Below are 21,918 nucleotides of genomic sequence, written 5' to 3' on the forward strand. Positions count from 1 at the left end.
AACACCACACCCATTTCTCAAATTTGGGGGAAAAGAGAAAATGTATGACTAGATATGCAGTAAGGATGAAGAAGTCCACACATAGTACATATGATCTGGATGCACCCCTCCTTTCGAATTTAACAGTTTTAAAGTGTGGTCAGGAAGTAGCGGAGGCATCTACTAGCACAACACATAAAAGAGGGCAAGAAAACAATATGGGGAAATCATAGGTAATTCAGATGTGCATTGGGCAGATAGACTAGCATAAAACCTGAAGACGGAGGAGGCCAAACTCAATTATTCACGTCCAATTTAAGAGATCATGGTGCCACAAAGAAAAACGTTATTTGCAAAATATTTTATGAACCACTTAATAACCTTAACAACCCACTCTCCTATATACTACTGGGAGAGTAAGAGTACAGCCAGACAAGTAAGGGATGCTTTTTTCCACTGCACATTTGCCTGCACATGAGCCAAAACACAAATTTGTTTTGAGGATAACGTTGCAGTCAGCCACTTCATTGTTTACAGTTCAGATATTGATACATTACAAAACTTAATTCTTTACCTTGCATCAAGCTGTAACCGTGTCTTTATTAGCCAAATCGGGTTGGTCGCAGTTATCGCAGTGAAACCTGAATGGACATCACAAAATGAGAGATTTTATGATGGAAGAGAAACACAAGTTTCAAGTCTAGGTGACATTTAAACAACAGACAATCTGGCCTAATCTTCCAAAAATAGTTCCATGGACCAGAGGGTCCATGTGTAAACCGCTGCATACCATTTGTCAGCATTTACATGCATTCACTTCTTAGGACCAATCATGAAATATAGTGTAGACTTTATTAGACAAACATAACAAGCTGTGAAAAAAAGGTGTGTGCAATTTTATTGTAGATGTAATGTGGCACATATCACAAATGTACAGAAAACAAAGGAAGTAATGGTTTAATTATAAATGGCCATCTTATTCACAGTAAAACATTTTTTATAGCGCAATCATTCTCAACACAAAACAATATTGCAGCAACAAGCTAAATAAAATGTAAAACATGCTTCAATGCAGTAACCAGTTAGGGGATTCTGCAACTCTAAGTACTGTAAGCAACTGAAGTACAAACCTACATAAAATGCAATTTGGTTTGTTGGTTAGCGCCATGAAAAAATTCAGATTTTAAGATAAGTGTACAAAAGGAACTGCCTAGGCAGCACGTGTGTTCATGTCCATTAATTTCAGAAAAGTGAATTTTCATAACGAATGTAACGGGAGAGCCTCTCTCAAACCTGCACAACCATCCGAAACAGAGGAGCAGAGTAGAGGGCTCCCGCCTGGGTCCCACACAGCGAGTTGGTGGAGAACCACACAGTACATGCGCCACTTATCAGATGGCATGTCTGAGGGTAAAGGAGGGGAAACATATTAAAAGTATCATTGTTAACATGCCAGGCAGCAAATTACTACTTAAAAACATTACATATTCACATTTATTTTCCAACCCTCACATTTCACAAAATGGAAATTCCAAGGAGTCTTAACTGATCATATGCAAACCTAAATAGCAGTTCATATTATATCCCTTTTACAATAATTTGTCACTATTCAGTAGCATTTTAATATTTGAACAGACTCCGAGCGTGAAAGCAGATATGCACTTCTAATAGGATATATTCATACATTGTATTGTCAGACAGACCGTCACCAATTAGGACTACACTGAAGTCACTATAAAAATCTAGTCCTTCCCATTTTTAAAAAGTAATTTCCAACAACTAGCTGAACTACTTGTTTAATCTTGGATGCTAAAGGCCAACTCCTTACAGTCAAAGATAAAAACTATTTTCCAGCTTAGAATCCTTCATAGATTTGCATTGGGTTTTTTGAATATATTCGCGCAACTGTGTATGACAATGTTTATGATTGTTTTTAAAACATTTTTTACACAGTGCCAACTGTCACACAGAACCAGAACTATGAGGTCATACAACTTATTTTATACTGTTACATTCAACCTGGCAATGGATGGGATGTCTACGCCCTACCACAGAGGCCATCTTCTCTTCAATCCGAATGGGGCAAGAGAGTCCAAGGCTCTCATTCTTCAACCTTAATCAAAAACAAAACTCTAAATGTATGTGAGAATATGGACTGAACATATTTTAAAGAGGATCACCCATTTGCTGGACCGTACTTCCCACTGAAGCCTGTCACCCAACCTCCACAGGGGCATTTGTTTCAGACTGCACCTGTGGAATCCGGTCTCCCTCAGACTGTTCCACATAGGTATTTCACTTTTCCTGGGTTTGAATGCAATTATACAAGAGATAGCTTTCCATGATCGTGTTGCAATCTTGTTTGACAATTTCCGGGAGACAATATGGTGAACAACTGCAAACTCGCTAAAATGGTTACAATATGAATCATAAGATATAAGAACGACACAGAATACAGCAACAAACATGATTTAACAAGAGCATGTAATCGCACTTCCCTAATAGTGTTCAAATATCCCCTCAGATCCCAGTTTGATAGAACAGCTAAGAGGCAGAGAAGCTATGCAGGCCTGGCCAACTGAACATCCACTTGCCCCATTCAAGAGGCTCCATGGGCAAGTCTAATACACTCTACTATACCATAAACGTCAGCTAAAGAGTAATCTTGCATCTCCATCAAATGTACCAGGAGCTGGCATAGTGAACGACCCTCCTCAAACATTTAACCTCTGGTAAAATCAGTGTCTCCCAAGACTTAACAGTCTCTTCTCATACACGTTGAGAACACAACCTCTACAACAGGCTTCAAAGTTTGTACTCTCCAACCAATAGCCATTGGAGAGGGAAAATTGACCTCTGGTGAGTAATACATGTTTTATTGTGTGCATGTGGAGGAATGAGTCGTGAGGGACTTTATGCTGGCTAGTAGCATGCAATTTAACATTTTTAACTCTGATCTACAGAAAATATAACATTTCCTGCTTAGAAAAACAATTGCTTTTAGCAACATTGCTAGAGCACAGGCACTCAGCGTAGGTTAACCCTCCTTGTACCAAAATGCCCGATCCACTACTGATGGCTCACAGCACATGAACATGTGCAGTTCTCCTGTGCTGATAAAGGCCCACTGCACATTTGGTTTCCTGCAATATGAGAATGCAAGTTTTCTGTAGGCTCTGTAACAGAAGTACGCCCAGTGGGTCGTCCGTGGTCTCTAGCATGGCTTCCACAGAAGTATACTGGGGCTACCAAGATTTTGGCAACGGGCAACTTCTAAGCCCAGTCAATTCAGATGACTGCAGGTTTGCTGGTTGCAGTGAGAAAGTGCAAACAAATGGGTGCATGGCCATTCTATTTTGGGGCTAGGAGAGAGGGGTAGAAAAAATTAAATTATAAGGAAAACATGTCTTCGTGAAGAAAGACGATGTTGTCAATAGTTGGTGTGAGCACTCAGTCCTTTCAAGCATAGCAACCAACACATTCTCTGAAAGAAATCTTAATCTGACCAGAAGTAGTACATGGGTGAGGAGGCAGGTCTGGTGGAGGGGCACAATTCTTTTTTCTTAGCCGAGTAGGTTGAAGGTGTACGTCTTATTGAATCCTTCAAGCTGTGAAGAAAACCTATTCCAGAGAGATCTAGTACAGGGGGTGAGAAGCACAAGGGTTTCTCTGTGCTATGCCCAACCTAATCCAACTTGTGGATGACTTTCAATAAAAGGTTAAACAGTCAAACTTGGATATTATACCTCCTTCACCTTAGATAGCAATGGCTGAAGGCAGGCTATACTCTCTCTTTAGTAAACAGAGGAAGTGTAAAAACAATCACATTGTACTAACCACTGAGTAAAAGGAATGTCCAAGCAAGACTAAACACTTTACTAAAACACAGTATGCACTAAAAACACTAAAATGCCACTCTCTGTAAAGGAAAAGCAGTACAGAGACGGACTACAAAATAGTCACACTGCACTGCCGGAATTGCAATGCAAGGGAAATGTCATATATAGGCTATTTAGAGAAGAGAAAAAAAAGTGGAAGCTTCTCTCCTTTGGTAAAGGTAATAAGACTTTCCCCACTCATTAGGGCCCAAGTTAAGGCCCATTTGGTTAGGGTACCTAGGATGCCTGGGACTTGCAACTAGATTACTAGTTCGTATGCCTCGGTCTTTCTGTTGTTCGACTAAGTCAAACTGGCACTTTTGGCGATTTATGTGCGTGCTGCTGTGGTTTCTGTGTCTATGATGGAGCGTGCTGGAGTGGCGGTGTAGAGATGAGTGGTACAACAGGTTGGATCAACAGCTGAATGATGTAAAGTGGAATTTGATCCGTTTTCTAAAGATTTTCAGCTCAATAGTGCTTTGTCTCAGTGGTGGTATTTTCAAAGTGGCCAACTTGAAAATCTGGGAAGGCATTTTGTTAGGGCAAAGTGGGGGTTTGTTGACTCGGGCCGCAGACCAATAAAGGGGAACATGCCATTTGAATGGAAGATTGATGGTTTTATGTGGGCTCCAAAATCTATTTAGGGCCTGCTGCGCAACAGCAGCAACCAGGAGCATCAGAGGTAGCACTGACTTGCTGTGGGATGCTGAAAGTTGATCTTCTAAGATCCTCTATAAACGTCTGCACTCCTGCGGTACTGTCTCTTTGGATGCCTGTGACACTGGTGTCTGAGTGTGTAGGGTCTCTGTTCGGCCGTAGCAGGCAAGCTCCTTTTTTCTCCCAGTAAGTGTCCCTTTTATTTCTTTCAGGGACATCAAGGAAAGGGCATTTTCCCCCCTTATATTCCTATGCAAGGAGGTTCAAAGCCCATAAAACTCAGACAAGTAACTAACAGAGTGGGTGCTTTCACTCCGTATTCATTTGCAGATGCTGAGCGACTAGGAGATTGTGGAATTGGTCCTCACTATCCCAGAGATCCCAGGCTGCCATAGCTCCCAGGTTTACTGCCTCGTAACAAAGTGTCCTGGCTGCATCTGCTAATCTCTTGTTCTAAGTTTCCCTGCTGTAATGTAGAAAATAATTGGTAATGTGGTTGAGCCTTTGAAAGTCGTCCATTTAAACTTAGATCCACTGTGAATGTGGACAAAGCGCTTCGCCTTGGTTGTGGTAAAGCCAACTGGTGTCAATTCTGAAAGTAGGGACTGTTTTTCCAGCCTCTGCACCCTTTCAAGACAAATCTGTGTATGGCACTTTTAGCACATGTATGTTAACGCTGACATGGCCAAAGCATGCTTTCTGTTCAAACATTAATTTCCACGGGAGTCATGCCCTTATGTAGCCCCTTTTTTGCCCAGGATGTGAACACCCATGACATTGCAGCACCTGCTAGAACTGCTGCACTTCAGTGGAAATTATTGTTGCAATTGAATTACAAACAAAAAGTAAGTTGCTAAAAGTAATGAATACTATATGACCAGTCCGAGTCCCCATTCCTCCCTACTGCATGGGCGTCCCTGAATGTATGGCACCAGAGAGAACTGCACCGCAAAAATGAGCATTACCTCTTTAAATAGGCAGGGACAGCCAGATTGTGAACTCTCAACTAAGCAGTAGTGTCTGCAGAATACAGAGGGGGAAGCCAACATGGCTGTCTTGCTGATGTTTCACGATGCATGCCTTATTAGACTTTGCAGTCACAAAATATGCATGCAAACCTTTTACAGGGAGGTGGGGAGTAGGTCACCTACCACTAAATGCCACCCAACAATCACCCAATGATGAAAGCTTTGGTAGCTTTGCCTCTTACGGAAGACCCTGAGAAGGTAACAAAATGTGAATGCCTTTTGGCTGAGGAAAAGATCATACCCTTAGTTTTCTATATGTCAGAGAGCTGCAAAATACGTTCAACAGGTACCCACTTGCACATTTGAATGCACGAGGTGGGTGGAAAATGTCAAAACATTGTTCACAGAGGAGATCACAAGCTCCAAACCTGTTACCACCCAATGGTAAAATGGAGACCATTGAAGATAAGACTGTTGAAGTGCCTCTTGATGATGGGGTTTACGAGACACAAATTGTAACCTGGCATTAAGGTAAGCTCTGATCGTCGACTGCTATCTCCTGCAGGCTTCCACCAAGACACCCTTTCTCCACTAGGAAGGTAGCAAAAGACAGAACATTCCCCAGTGGATTGATTTCTCGGTCTATGAACCAGTGAGAGAAACATGCTCATTTACAGTAGGCACAGTCGGAGAGGGAATGGTTAAAAAGATTTGCTGTTTATGTTCTGCAAGTCTGAATACCAGATTCTTTTGGACCAGTTTCAAATCAGGATTAGGTGATAATCTGGTGACAGTATGCCTGTGAAATATCCTGGTGAGAAACAGAATTGTGGGAAGACCATAGACATACTGTCCTGACAAAGGCACAAGGAAGCCATCACTCAGAATCCAGACCTTTCCCCACATAGGATAGATAAAGGATGCATTTTTTATTCTCCTCCTGGAAAACTGGTCGAGGAGGTAACTACCCCACCCTTTGAAGATAAGAACCTGCAATTCCATGGGGAGAGCCCATACATGTGGAGAATGGGACTGCCTTCTCAGGAAGTTCAATCTCCTCAGAGTGTACATCCCATTGCTCCAAAACGGCTCACCAGTCCATCAAAGAGGATTCGGAGTAAGCGTTTGTTGCGAGCGCAAAAAGGAAGAGTCCGGGTGAGGTTCCTTCATAGACACCGTCTATTCCACACCGAGCGAGAAAACTGGCACACAAAGTGGTAGTACTTGCTGTACCTCTGGCTGGAACTGAACACTGCGCAGCCTTTCCGGAAGAATCACACTGACTCTTAACAGCCTTTTGGGCATCTGGGCTGTGCCTTTGCACTGCAGAGACGTGGAGTGAGACCCTCTTTTGGCTTGCCTTTATGTATCCAAACATGACCATATGGAAGAACATTGAGGATTGTTGCGTGGCAGTAAATGCCCCATAGATTCTCTGGGCCTCACTGAGGAGTCCTTAGTGGGTGACACGCTCAAGAAATTATACACCCTCATGCTGTAGGGGCCCAGTTTGAGCCTGTAGAAGTTGGGCATCAGAATCCAAATTTGGTGTAATTAGCAGTTTGGTTAGCCCCGTTAGCTGCCATGGAGCATTCCATGGAGCCAATTCTTGCACAGCCCTTTTCGGGGAGCAGGACACCTTTCGTACATAGAGCAGAAGGCAGTAATGTTCCTTGAGTCCCTCCCAACCCAGTGATGCTTTGGTGTGGGGTACTATCTGCATCCCATGAAGTGCTTTGGGCGCTTGTCTGTAGAACCCTCTTTTGGGGCAGGAAGAGGTCTGGGTGACCCACTCCTGACCTGGTGATGCTTCTTTATGAGGGCACGCCAGCCAGCATGCCATACAGAATGTGATTTATTGTCTTTGACTTGGTCTTGGCAAAATCATGCATCTCCAACGGCGCAAGTATACAGAACACATCCCAGCGGACAAAACTCCAGTGCAAGAGGTGCCAAGTGTGCTCTGCACCAAGGTAAATCAGGTAAAGTGTGTAGGTCGGCAGAGGAGCAATTCCAATGATAACTCGCACACCCGCAAGGGGTTGGCACAGGAGTAAACATTTATGAATTTGTGTGCCAAGTTTCTGAAGCAGGTCCAATCTAGTTGATTCAGAGAAAGAGAATGACAGTTGGGCAGGGCATGCTGGGGTGGTCCCAAGCGGGGTAGGCCTGCACCACATAAGGGATGGTCTATAAAAAGCAATGCATCTGCTGCTAAGCAACTGGCTCAGTTCTTGTTCCACAGGGCGTCCCTAAAGTATGGAGGAAAGGGGACATCAAATAAGAGTACTTATCCAGGATCGAGTCTCTGGGCAAGCATCTGCTGGTACATCACCCCTTAAACTCAGAGTATCAGAGTATGGCTGCACTCTGGGTTGCAAATGCCAGTTTGGAGGCTCAAGAGATTTCAGCAATTCCTGAGGCTGCTGGACATATAAAAAGGGGGGGGGGAAGAGTCAGAGGATCAACAGGTAGACTAGTAAGGCTAAATTAAAGGAGGCAGCGGCACAGCATACATACCCTCCCAAACAATAACCTTAAAAAAACAAACAATCTCATTGCCAGGAGCCTCTATGCATTATCTGTATTTCTGTAAGTGACTTCCTGTTGAGATTATCTGGCCTTTCCCACCAGGATTGGGTGCAGTGGCAGAGCTTGTGTATGCAGCATCACTGTCAATGTCCTGTAAACCACTCATTGAGTGATCCTGATAACAGATTAGTAGTTTTAATTGATCTGCATCAATTTATTTTTTCATTTGTCAAGCGCCTTGCCCAAGGGTATCAGGGCACTGTTGCAAATACCAGCTACACACAAGAAATTTGCTTCATCAGGCAGTGTATTACAACACCAATAAACGTACAACAAAACAATCTGGGCGGGTTACTTGCATATCGGAAAACTCTTAGTCAAGGTCCTAGGGTAGTAAGATTGTCAGGAGGGTGACCTTTAGGCAAATAGGCAAGTTTGTAAGGCCTTTTGGAAAGGCCAGTAGGATTCTGCTGCTTTAGGGTGGGATGGAGGGCTTTCAAGTGTTTCACTACTACGGTGGGGAAGCTGGACCCTCCTCCTATGGCTCTTTTCACTTTTGGTAAGGCAAAGGTAGTTTGTGGCCATCCCAGCCTGCATAGTAGAGTACATTTTATTGACCGTGAGGGAATCATCGTCATAGCCTGGCAAAGGGAGGAGGATTTGGGCGTCAATGGAATAGTTAGTACAGGATATGCCAATGGTATCCAGGAGGTCGAACAAGGGTTCAGTGAAATTGCTATAGAGTGAAGGGGAGATGCAGGAACCTTGGGGGACGCCACATGGAATGGGGATTGGGGGAGCACTTGCAATGTCCGAGAAGAATCATTGATCTTGCTTCCAGGAAGGAGGCTACCCAAGATGCTGCTCCATGGGAGAAGTTGGCTGTGAGGAGGTGGCACAATGTTTTATGATCGACCAGGACGAGGGCTGTCGATATATCAAGTAGGAGGAGGAGTGCTGGTTTGCCCTCATATCTCTGAAGGAGTCAGGATGGTTTTTTAGATCCAACAGTGCTGATTCCATGCAGTGACCTGACCGCAAGGCTGATTGGCGCATCCCTAGGATGTGGTTGGTTTTAAGGTATAGTTGTATTTGGTTGTAGGCTGCCCTATACAGAATCTTTAACAAGAATGGTACAGTTGTGATAGGGAGCTAGTGGTTAGGTGTTGATGGGTCAAGCAAAGGTTTTTTTTTTAGTAGCAGGAGGACTGATGGTTCTTTTAGGTTAGTCGGGACCAGGCTTGAGGCGAAGGAGACTTTAAAGAATTTCGTAATGAACGGGATTAGGATTTCTGAACAGTCTGATGACGTTAGCTGGGCAGATATCCCTTTACATCTTGAACGTTTTAGAGTTCTGAGTATGTTAGCAGTTTCTGCGTCAGAGACTTCTCTACAGTGGAATGAGGGTGTGAGATGTAGTTTAGTGGCGAGGGGATCTGGACTGTGTGTGTTGGTCGAAGCTTGTTTCCTCTCTATTTTCTGCTGCAAGGAGCTTATTATCAAACGAATGGCATTCTGGATATTAATGCACCATGTCTCATCTTTGGGGGCGGAGGGAGGGGGGGGGGTTGTGGATGTGGTCTCTAGCTCTCTGAGAATTCTGAAAACGTCCTGGGAATTGGCATTAGCTATTCTCGTGCTATAGGCTACTGCATTGGCTGCAATAATGGCCTGCTTATATTCTTTGGCAATCATGTTAAAAGCGGTTTTCGAGTAGGTAGTAGGGGCTTTTCTCCAGATGGCTGCCGCCCGTCTTTTGCGAGCGCAGGGCCTGGAGGTCTGCAGTAAACCAGCAGTTGTGACTTGCCGGTTTGGCCCTCCTGGGGAGTAATGGGGCTACCAGGTTTACTGCCTTGGCCAAGGTGTTCAGGTAGATGCCTGCTAGGACATTTCGGTCTGTAGAGTCTAAGTGTTCCGGCGAGAAGGGAGGAGAGAGTTTGGAAATCTTCCGGGAGCTGCGGCCCAGGGTATGGAGCATAGCTGGGGCGGGTGGGGAGGGAGGAATGAAGGGAACGTAAGATATGATGGTCTGACCATGGACAGGGGGCATTGGAAGTGTGATCTGGCTGTTCAAATCGGCTACCTAACCCAGAGTTCTACCTTTGTTAGGAGTTGGGGCAAAACACAATGTTTGAAGCGAATGTCTCAGTGTGTTCACCCCGGCTGTGGCAGTAGTGTCCAAGGAGTCTGAGGCCTAGGTTTATGTGCTCCAGAAATTTAGTTTGAGGTTGGCTTGATGTTTTCCCCTACAATGTGAATGAGGTCTTCCTCGAAGGCGGAAGTTATCCTGGTTGTTGGTAGATATTGCGTATGGTAATGGAGTTTGAGGGGGAGGATGAGAGTTCAACAGAAAGAAGCTCGCAATTCCCATCCATTGAGCTACTGATAGGTCTAATTTGTAGGCAATCTCTGTAGACGAGTGGCACATCTTCACCTCTGGCGTCCATTCTATCGCTTCTTAGTATGGTGAAGCCCTCACATAGAGCTAGGGACAGGGCCTGGCCTGAAGCTTGGTGGAGCCACATTTCTAGTAGATCATGGCTAGTAGATCTAGTTTTTGGTAGGTGATCAGATTATTAATGTTTAGGGCATGGACAGGGAATAATCTTGCACTGAGAAGGGCTCCATTGAGGAGGGGTTAGTGTAAGTCTACTTACAGCGAGATTGGAGTTGCATGGGGGCACCTGCGGTCTCATGGAGTTGGTGCTAGTGGGTGTGCTAGCATTGAACTATGGCCTGAGTGTAGAGGGTACTGGTGTGCCTTTTAGGATGGTGTTGCGGTGGGCGGTAGTGGGAGGCTGTTTTGTTTCTTGCTTGTGGCTTGAGTCCCTAGAGAGCTCAAGACTGGGTTGCCTGTTACATGTTAGATCACAGTACGATGTGCCCTTAGCACTTGTGGTGGGAGGGCAAAGCCTTGTGCATGTTCTTAAGCCCCTCGTTTAGGTAGTTGTTGCAATGTGGAGAGGGCTTATTCTCGACTAGCCTGATGTTCTGTGCTACGGTAGCGGCTGTGGTGGTGGTGTCTGCACTAGTTGTCTTGAGGGTAGCTAACAGCAGAGTCAACAGGGGTTGTGCCTGCCATGGGGGCCGTGTGTTTTGACCCTTGGGAAGAAAGAAGGGACCTCGGGATGCTTTGGGTCTTCCTCCTCCTACCCAACAAGTGTTGTAGGAGGAAGAATTCATAAAATGGCTTTAAGTCGTGGTCATGACTAAGTGAGATTACGTTCTCTGGGTGAATATGTAGATCAGTGATGAGCCGGTGATGCAGAGCTTCCCCACGGACGGCCGAAAAGTCACAACATCACTCGTAATACAGGCAATTAACCAGGTGTCATTTAAGTAGCAGTATCTCTTAGGGGCCATGGAGCTCGCTCAGAAAGCCTTGCTATTGGAGCAGGCTGGTTGAGCTTTAGTGCGGGGATCGCTAGAAGTCTACGGGCGACCGAGTCACGTGGAGAAGAACAACCTAACTCCGGTGGGGCGGAAGGGGGACGGGCAGTGGGCAGAGAAATGTCACTGGCAATACAGGCACACATACTCTCCTTGGACAGCAACACAGGAGCCAGCAGTACAATTTTATACATCTGGCTACCTTTCGGCTGATGCGGTTCAGAGGGCTGGACTTGTCCTACGTCCTTGTGTCACTGCCTTAGGGAGCAGCCGGCTCTGCCATCCGTGCTTCGGTCGGAAGAAGCCATTTGATGAGCTCTTGGCCAATCATCTTGTTCACATCTGCATGTTGATGCACAAAAGGTTGTTCCAAACATGGGTAGCGGTCATTTTAGCAGGGGGTGCTTTGCCTACACTGCAATGAGTTAATTATTCCAATACATTAGAATGCACACTTAGTAGTCATGTGTGTGTCAGAGGGTTTCCCAATAATGAGAAGCTAAATTAGCTGAGATAGAGACTGTATACACGGGAGTAATATGCAATTCCAGCATTTCCATTGATTGAAAGTAGGGAGATGTGGTTCACAGGCACAGATAGTAGTGAGTGGGAATATTCGCCCGAAACATGAGATAGAATGAATGATAGGGAAGTTGACTGTGGGTGCTACAAAGTCGCACAATGTGCAAGAAGCTGGGTATACAATGGAGATCGGTTTAACCAATAGTTAACGCTCAAGTTGTTAGAAGCATCCATGAGGCAGACGCCATCACGCCTTAGCGGTACCGACGCGGTGCATAGTGTGAAGGCCTCATGAATGACACAGACAATGCACTGAAAGTTTGGGCTACAAACTAGTAAAATAAAGAAGGTTGGAAAAAGGCTCAACTTGCCCTGTGTTAAGGTGAGAAATCCCTACTTAAATAAAGCTAAGGATAGTCTGTCAGAAAGTCCAAGGCAAAACGTCTCACTCCAAAAGCTATACTTGCCCTCACATCTATTTGTATACAATGTGCAGGGATGTCAGTCTCAAAATGATAAGTGTTCAAATAAAGGTTCAGAGCTTCCTCCATCTCTTGATCAAAAGGTTTCCCGTCCCCAAGGTCAAGTCTTTCAACAGTTACAACACAATTCCTTGAAATCCTTCCCAGCACTTCTGTCTTGGTTATCCGTCCCCCGATTCAATGCTTTACTTAGAAATCACACAAGGTTTCCTTTTAGATTCGATTACAAGCTTCTTTGTGGTGCTATAAGTAGCTTTTCATTGAGCGGTGCACTCGGTCTAGGCGCAGTTGTCGGACCACATGGTCAATCAATTACAGGTCACGCAACTGACACCTTACTTGTTGCTCCTTCATATGCACATTGCCATGTTCTTCAATGGTGCTTGGTTCATTCTCATTCCACATCCTTTCAATGGTTTACCATTGCTTGTATTGCCACCATTCGCTTGTTGCACTTTCACATACTCATGGCTTTTGCTAATGCGTGTTCTCAATTTACACAGTTCCTTTCATGGCTCTTAACAATACTTGTTCCATTAATCTGCACAGTTCACAATGATATCCTTGCCAATGCTTGCACAGTTTCTTTAACTAGGGTGATTCCGCAAAACAACTTTTCATGCCGGCATTCAACCGTGCTTGCTTTCAGTTGAAACGTTATTCAAAGTTCCAAAGTACTTGCTTTCATATCAGTATTCAAAATATTTGTTATCATCAAAAGTGCTTACTTTCATTTAAATCAGCATTCATTAACTTTCAAATCAGTCTTACATGTGCGCCTGCCTGCAGAGTGTCTCCTTCTCAAGGCTGACTCACCAGTCTGTTCTTCTGGCATTCCAGCGAGGCTCCTGGCTGTCACAAGTCCTCTATCTCTCTTGTGCAGCTCCTCACTCTGTCTCCACTGCTTCGCTCCCACAAATGATGCGTCCCTCGCAGCTCGGGCCTCACTTGCCAGCTTCTCCTGCTCACGCCAGTTCCTTTTCCGCACTGCCACTGGCCTCCAGTTTCCTTTAGCTGTGCTTCCCGCTGCATGCAAACTGCATCTTTTCTGGTTCCTCGAGCACTCATCTGCCACGCCACCTTCCTGGAGAGGTCTGCTCTCGTCCCGCACTCTGGACACCTGCTTCCTTCCACAGCTGCCTCCATGTTTTTCAGTCTTCCTGCTTTTAAACCTCACGCCAGGCTGATTGGTCAAGAAAAGGATAGAGCGCTCATTGCTGGTTTGGAAGTTTGGTAGTACTCTTGGTTGCCTCCTCCTCATCCCAGTACATAACTGATGTTTGTATTTGTATCAATATAGAGAGGCTGTGTGCTTCTAGTTGGTCTCTTCCTCATCCCAGTATATACGTTTCCATGTGTTAATATCCCCGCAAAAATATTGCGATATAAAAATATAGCCATATTTTTGCGGCGATACCGACCCATGGACCCTGCGGGGGACACCCCCCGCAACCCTTGCATTATTTTAAATGTGCGGGGGACACCCCTGCAACCGCCGCTCCCACAAAATATCCTCCCCAAAAATATCACCTATGGCGAGACAAACGGCCATTTGTAAGGTGATATTTTTGGTGGGTATATTTTGTAGGGATACCATATATAAGTGGTATAAGTGGTATAAGTGGTGTGCTTTAGTGTTTGATTTTAAAGTAGGGAAGGGATCGACAACAGCATATAAAGGCTTGTTGGGGGGGGGGGGACATTGGACTCATGCTGAAAGTGAAATGTGGGATACCATGTCTTACCTAAGGGTGCCTCATCTCCACTCCTCAAGTCTCCTCCACCCAGATGATCCTCCCTTGCATATCCACTCCCTGAGTCAGGATCAGATAGCGAAGGCCTTTCCCTGGCCACCTGGGAGGACGATATATTAGGGAAAGAAGTGAGGAGACTCCCTCAGATTCCTCAAAATACCAAAATATTCAAGGCATAGGAGACCTGTAGCAGGTACGCGTCCAACGAAGCAGTGGACACAGGAATTCCCACTGCCAACAGGATGCACAGTTAAGTTGAATGAAGCAGTAGTAATTGCAGTTTTGCATGCAGTTTTTACCATGGACAGTTTAATTTACGAACCAAATAGAATAAGAACGAGCTGAGACGAGTAGTCATGTCTTTGCTTTGTTATGCAGTAGAATGGTGCACATTCAATTAGTGATTGTTAGGTAACCAGGTTCTGCCACAACATGGCAGGTGGTAGATTTGTGAGTATGAGCTCTGGTAGGTCAGCGATAGGACTCAGACAACTGGACATTTTTCAAACTTTTCAGCTTTTAAAAGAAAAGGAAAAACCCTCAACTAGCCATATTGCTACGTTGGTAGGTCCCTATTCTAAAACAAAATTAACAAAAAAAGATGCTCACAAGGACACCATACAAACTCAACTTTGTCCTCTGTCCAAACCTATGCTATAGTTCTAACTGACCCTACCCATAGTAAAGGAAAAACAAAACAGCCTACAGCAGTGCCCTGACGCCCCCCTTGCATGGCTTATGTTGGCTGGTGCAGGACGGCCCCCCAACAATGTCTCTGGAAAAGGTTGTATTGAATACCGAGCCTACCGAGCCTTCTTCTACAGTTTAAAATAAGTTCCTTGGGTTTCAACAAAAGCACAAAGGGTGCACTCTGGTGCCTCTGCACCAAGTTCTGATTAATGGTAAAATGTTATCCCTTAAATGCAAACACAGACGATTTTTAGTTGTTAAACTAAAGTACAGTTTCATACAGGTAATAATATTTTTTGGTCTCCCTTGGACCAGACGACACTCCTTAAGATAAGTGAGTGTGATTCTCCACATTCTCTGAGTGGCTTTGATTCGCAGTGTGGACCTGGCTCTTTCCTCTGGGTCGCATATTCCTTTGATGAATTCTCCTTTCAAGTACACCCCTCCCAGGTGCTTCTGCTTCATTCTCGCTCCTGGTAACCTCTACTAGGTATTAAGTTGTGGTTCAACCTCTTTAGGAGGTTTGCTTAATTTCTGATTTCTATTAGCCCTCCCTCTGGGCAGTGGTTTCTTTCCCCATTTTTGGGTATCAGATTCTATGTCAAGACCGGAGGCTCCCATTATGCTTCTCTTTCTTTCATTTAATTAATTAAGAAAGGCTCAGGAGCAAAAATATTTTCTTTAGTGCTTGGAAAATATGTAACTGAAACATAAACAGGTAATCATGTCAAATGTCTTTAACAGTCCTGAAACACATAAAACTCCATTTCCCAGGAAGCCTGAGGAAAGCCCAACGTGAAGTCACCAACGTGTGACTAAATCCTCCAATGAGTAAGCATATCCCTCCATAAACAGTCCAGGATATGATGACACTTCCTCTTTCTTTGCTGCTCACAGCAAGAGATAAGTGCCTCATATTCTAGATTATGTTGTTTCCCTTATATGTATTGAATTTACCTTGATTGCACTGAATTTTTAATACACATTTTATGTTTACACGCGCTGCATTCATCGCGCGTTATTTAAAGGGTTAATTCCTTTCAGTCTGACGCGCTCGCGTCAGTCGAGCGTGACTGGAATTATCTCCGACGCCAGCTGCTTCCTGCTGGCGTCGGAGAGTACTGCGCGAGGTGTTTATGCCTCATTAGGCTTTTACAAGCCGCGTTTTCTTTATTTGCGAGGGCCTGTCTTCACAGACCCTCGCGAACGTATTCCGCTTTACTTCCCGAGGCGGCTTGCGTCGCCGGGCCTCGGGAAGCAGCTGTTTAATCTCAGTGTGACCGCGATTCCACTTGCAGTCACCAGAGGGAGCACCTGCTGCTGCAGGTCCATTCCTCAGCTTTCTGGCGCCCGCGATCGCTTTTCCGTTGCATTTCATAACGAATTTAGCGATTGCGAGTGCCAGAAGCTGTAGCATCATTTCAAGTGAAAGAAAATAAAGGGAGACAGCGGACAGCTGCTTCATGCCCTTCTGGATCTGGGCTGATACAAGACTCCCAATTACATACTGTGGGCATAGAGAGAAGGTGGTCTGCCCACATATATATATTAAAAAAATAATAATAATAATTATATTAAAAAAAAAAAAAAAGTAGGGTAATATAAAGGTGCTAACAACATGGCAGCTCAGTACTTCCCTCAGGAGGGCCAGGATTGGTCTGGATACGAGGAAGATACTTTGGATATTGATGAAGTGGCTATGGCTTCCAGCCTGAAAAAAGTGCTGGGTTCCACGGTGGAGACCAGCATCAAGAAAGCTGTGTCAGAAATGCTCCTGCCTATACAGCAACGCCTAGATAACATGGAGGAGCATTTACAAGACAAATCCCTACCAAGAAAAAAGACACAAAAAAGAAAGCACCTTTTAGATGGGGGATGTATACCGGCTCGCCTGAGTAAAGACTCTACGACCCCCCCGAGCCAGCCAGTACCAGCCACTGCTGCCCTATCAGACGCCTTCTCCAGGCTGAAAAAGGCCTTTTTGAATAGGAAGGAACTCCCTTCCGGTGATGAACCCTCTTACCACGAGGAAGAAAACAGGGACTTCGGACCCTTTAACCCAGAGAGATGTCATCTGGGCTCTGACCCAGAGGAATATGACCGTCACAGTCAATCTCCAGTTTCTTCGGACGAAGATGCGCAGACAATAGGGTCACAACCCTCAACCTCAGGGATTGCGGCAGTCCCCATCCCTAATAAGCCAGCCGAAGATTCCCTTTCCTCAAAAGGGATGTTTGCTCCAGAGGACTTAGTGCACCCCAGGTCTTCACACTGGGAACCATCTTCTAGGACGACAGACTACATTAAAGACAGGCTACGTAAGCCATTGGACAAAGAAGTCCGAGCAAGACTCCGGGCAGAATGTCCACGCCCAGAGATCCCAGATAAGGTGGCCCTGACACCGGAGTTAGACTCCAAAATAATCACTTTCCTTGGAAAGAATACTAAAGATCCACGTAAAGGCATAGATCGTGCCTGGAAGTCATGCCAAGACCGAGTGCTGGACGTCACCGGTCCACTGGCAAAGATAATGGACCTGGCTGAAGCAGCTATAAATACAGAGGAACCTATTGATCCTCTGATACTATCAGGTTGGGCTCAAAGAGCCATATATTTGCTTGGAAGCGCCAGCTGTGCCATATCAACTGAGCGCCGCAAAGGTATTCTCTATAAAATCGACGCCAAGCTAAGTGAGTTAGCAGATTCGGAATCTGGAGCGGCAGCCCAAGGTCTCCTTTTCGGAAACTCCTTCATGAAGGAGATGTCAAAATTTGTGGGCACCTTAACTGCGCTGGACAAAGCGCAATCATCCATCAGAAGAGTTTTTTCTTCAAATATTCTCACCAGGGCCGGACGAGGCAGCGGTCGCTCTTCCGGCCGATACTCTTTCCTCAACAATCCAGGGATCAACAAGCCTGGCAAGATCGCACAGATACCTTCTTCCCATCGAGAGGGCGAGGAAGAGGTCGCGGTTGGAGGAGAGCCGGCCGATACCCAGCTGAACAACAAGCCACACGTCAGTCTACCCATTGCAGCGCCAGCGCCGCAAATGCCTATAGGAGGGAGGCTAGCTCCTTTTGCGCATGCTTGGGATTCCTTATCAGGGGACGCATGGGTCAGAGATACAGTTCGCGGCTTGCGCCTAGAATTCTTCGCACAGCCCTTTCAAACAGCTCGTCCCATTCCCATTCCAATGTCCAAAGAGGACGAGGTTGCATTAGACAAAGAGATTCGCAGTTTAGCGACGAAACAAGCAATTCGCCCCTGTACAAGCCCAGGCGGTTTCTTCAGTCCAATATTTCTGGTACGCAGAAAAGAGAAAGCGCGTCCAGTGATAAACCTGAAGGCTCTCAACGATTTCATCGTCTACCGCCATTTCAAAATGGAGGGTATTTACATGCTCAGAGACCTTCTAAGACCCAACGACTGGCTTATGCGTCTGGATCTGAAAGATGCGTTCCTCGCGGTACCTATACATCAGGACCACGCAAGCTATCTGAGATTCTCTTGGAATCTTCAGAACTGGGAATTTACGAGTCTGCCCTTCGGTCTTTCTTCAGCTCCTTGGGCTTTCTCCAAACTCCTGAGACCGGTAGTAGCACATTAAAGAGAACAAGGTGTTCGACTGATCATATACCTGGACGATATGATCTTTATGGCTCAGTCTCAAGCACTGGTAGAGCAACAGACCAGGTTAGCCATAGACCTACTGCACAGTCTCGGATTCCTCATAAATTGGGAAAAATCAATCCTTTTTCCATCCAGAAGCCTAGAGTTTCTAGGGTTTGTGGTAGACACCGAGTTAGCTCAACTTTGTCTTCCCAATGCCAAGATTCATTCTACCAAATGGGAGATCCGCAGACTTCTACAAAGAGAAGAGATTTCTCTTCGGGATTTAGCAAGGGTAATAGGACTTCTCTCCTCCTCTATCCAAGCTATCTTTCCGGGACCTCAGCATTATCGAGAGTTACAGAGACTGAAAGGACAACACCTAAGACGCAGTCTCTCTTATTCACAACGGATGACTCTGTCACCGGAAGCAAGAACAGAACTCAACTGGTGGCTTACGCACATGGAGGCCTGGATCGGCCGAGCTATCTTCGGGTCTGCACCAGACATAGTGATAGAGTCAGATGCCAGCCGTTCCGGCTGGGGAGCGAGATGCGGTTCAGTAGCCACAGGAGGAACTTGGTCTCCTCTAGAACTCGAGATGCATATAAACTGCCTAGAGCTCTTGGTAGGTTCCTTCGCAGTACGCTCCTTCGCCAAAGACAAAGTGAGTTGTTGTATCTTACTGAAAATGGACAATGTCTCTGCAGTAAGATACATCAATCATCTGGGTGGCACCAGATCTCGACCTCTAGCGGAATTAGCCAAAGGTTTTTGGCATTTCTGTCTACAACACCGGATTTCGGTCACAGCGGAGTATCTGCAAGGCCTTACGAACGTAGTGGCAGACTGGTACTCCCGGAGCACGACAGATTACAGCGATTGGAGACTGGACAGAGAAGTCTTCCTCCGAATTCAACAAATATGGGGTCCCCTGTCCAAGGACCTGTTTGCCTCTCGCCTGAACACTCAGCTTCCAGTGTTCTTCAGCTGGAATCCGGATCCAGCAGCGACGGCGACGGATGCTTTCCTCCAACATTGGACAGAAGGGGTGCACTATGCCTTTCCCCCCTTCAACATGATTGCGAGGACCCTGGCGAAGGTCCGTCAGGAACAAACAGAATTGGTTCTTATAGCACCAGTCTGGACCTCTCAGACCTGGTATCCAGTTCTTCTGGAACTTTCTTCGGATTTTCCAATCCTTCTACCCCAATTTCCAGATCTCCTGTTGGATCCAGCGGGACATCGTCACCCTCTACTCCTCCACGGATCTCTGACCCTGGCAGCCTGGAGGATTTCAGGTCAAGGTGGAGAGTTCCAGGCATGTCCCACATGGCAGTCAGCCTCATCGAAGAAAGTTGGGCTCCTGCCACTCTCAAAAGATACTCTAACTCTTGGAATTCCTGGAGAAACTGGTGTCAAGAAAAAGGACTACATCCAGTTTCAGCACATATTGAGGAAATTCTGAATTTCTTAGCATCCTTAGCAGAAAGAGGTTTAGCCTACAGAACAGTCAACGCGTACCGTTCTGCCATTTCAGCAGGCCACAATCCTACAGAAGGGATTCCAGCAGGAGAGCACCATCTAATTTGCAGGCTACTCAAGGGCATCAGACTTACAGTCCCGCCTCCGTCCCGTTACAGCAAGCTTTGGGACGTTAATAAAGTGCTCAACCTTTTTCTGTCCTGGCCAGATAATAAGGAACTATCCCGCACTGCCCTGTCCGGCAAACTCACTACACTGCTCTGCCTCGTCTCCTGCAGGAGAGTTTCTGATGTCAAAGCCTTAGACCTAGCAGGCAGAACCTTTTCCCCCGATGGCATTATATTCCACATACATAGAAGGACTAAGTGCAACTCAAGAGTGATCTCTTATCCTGCCTTCAAGGATCAGCCCAAGCTCTGCTTAGTCAGATGCCTGAAGACTTACGAAGAGGTAACGGCGCCTCTCAGGACCGCGCCAGAAGGGCAACTTTTGATAGCCTTACGCAAACCTCACAAAGCAGTTTCCGCCCCAACTCTAGCACGCTGGGTGCGGTGGACCTTGACCCAAGCAGGAATAGATACCTTGCACTTCGGAGCCCACTCCGTGAGAGGAGCCATGGCTTCCAAGGCCTTCCAAGTCGGGATCCGACTAGATGACATCATGAAAATGGCAGACTGGGCAAGTGAATCTGTGTTTAAGCAATTTTACCTGAAACCGGTAGAACAGCCGGCATCCGTTGTGGTAAGTAAGCTTTAAACTAGCATAATGGGAGCCTCCGGTTTGACATAGAATAAAGATTTTCCATAATGTCTTACTAGAAAGTCTTAATTCTATTAAAGACACGGAGGCGAGCATTATCCCACCCGGCGAGAAATTTTAACACATCATTCTGAATGGTTATACATATATTGCAAAATGATTGCTTGATTTTGAATACAGTATTGTTCATTGAAGTAACAACGTATTTCTCTCCCACCCCTATATGGGAACTAGGGTTGTAATATACATGAACTGATTGCGATTTTTTCTCTCTTGACAGCGTCAACAGACAAGTCTGCCTAATACTCGGCATACTTTCACTTCTATGAGATGGCTTCAGTTTCACACTTTCTACTGGACAGTTCGCAGCTTCGAAAGAGGAAGTGTCATCATATCCTGGACTGTTTATGGAGGGATATGCTTACTCATTGGAGGATTTAGTCACATGTTGGTGACATCACGTTGGGCTTTCCTCAGGCTTCCTGGGAAATGGAGTTTTATGTGTTTCAGGACTGTTAAAGACATTTGACATGATTACCTGTTTATGTTTCAGTTACATATTTTCCAAGCACTAAAGAAAATATTTTTGCTGCTGAGCCTTTCTTAATTAATTAAATAAAAGAAAGAGAAGCATAATGCTCGCCTCCGTGTCTTTAATAGAATTAAGACTTTCTAGTAAGACATTATGGAAAATCTTTATTGTGTCTCTATATGCCCACCAGGCCTTTGGAATACCTGATCCATTTTTGAAGCGTTTTGCCCCTTTGTCAGAGCGCCTGGGTGCTTAATTTTCCTCCTCCCTCTCCTTGCCAAGAACCACATACCTGCTTTCCTGTAGTGGCCTTCGTTGGGGGAGGCAGTCGCGCCTTCCAAGGTGGAACCAGGCTTCAAAAGTTGTCGATTCCCCTTCACCTTCCTCATGGTGCTGCGGTTTGGGGATGCTGGTCTTTCACGTCAGTCTTGGCTCAGTCCCTGTGCTCCACAGACCTGGGAGATTGGGGCTTCCAATGCTCCTGAGCACTGGTTCTCCGCCCACCACCTATGCATCTTGGCCCTGCCCCGTGGGTGCATCTTCAGTAGACAGTGGTTTCAGAGAACTTCCTTACAGGAACATGTTTCAAATACAGAGTGGTTCAGTTAAATAATAGATTATGTTCGCCCATAACATTTTAGGTCAAGGCAACTGATACTGGCTTAAACATTGGAGCACTCA

The 21,918-nt window shown here is 45.6% G+C and overlaps 1 protein-coding gene across 3 annotated transcripts in view; it reads right to left on the minus strand.

Moving 5' to 3' along the window:
- The window catches only part of SLC25A36 (solute carrier family 25 member 36), a 480,162-nt gene that overhangs the window by 86,345 nt on the left and 371,899 nt on the right, over positions 1-21,918 (minus strand). The window contains exons 5-7 of one of the 3 annotated variants that reach the window (XM_069617777.1): positions 14,154-14,262; positions 1,273-1,383; positions 554-620 (exon numbers count right to left, since the gene is read on the minus strand). In XM_069617777.1, the coding sequence (XP_069473878.1) occupies positions 554-620; positions 1,273-1,383; positions 14,154-14,262 (287 nt within the window). The remainder of the gene's footprint in view (positions 1-553; positions 621-1,272; positions 1,384-14,153; positions 14,263-21,918) is intronic. The other 2 variants (XM_069617779.1, XM_069617778.1) reach the window with 2 other exon arrangements.

This window comes from Ambystoma mexicanum, chromosome 10 (genome assembly GCF_040938575.1).
Source record: "Ambystoma mexicanum isolate Mex_15411 chromosome 10, UKY_AmexF1_1, whole genome shotgun sequence".
Classification (NCBI taxonomy): Eukaryota; Metazoa; Chordata; class Amphibia; order Caudata; family Ambystomatidae; genus Ambystoma; species Ambystoma mexicanum.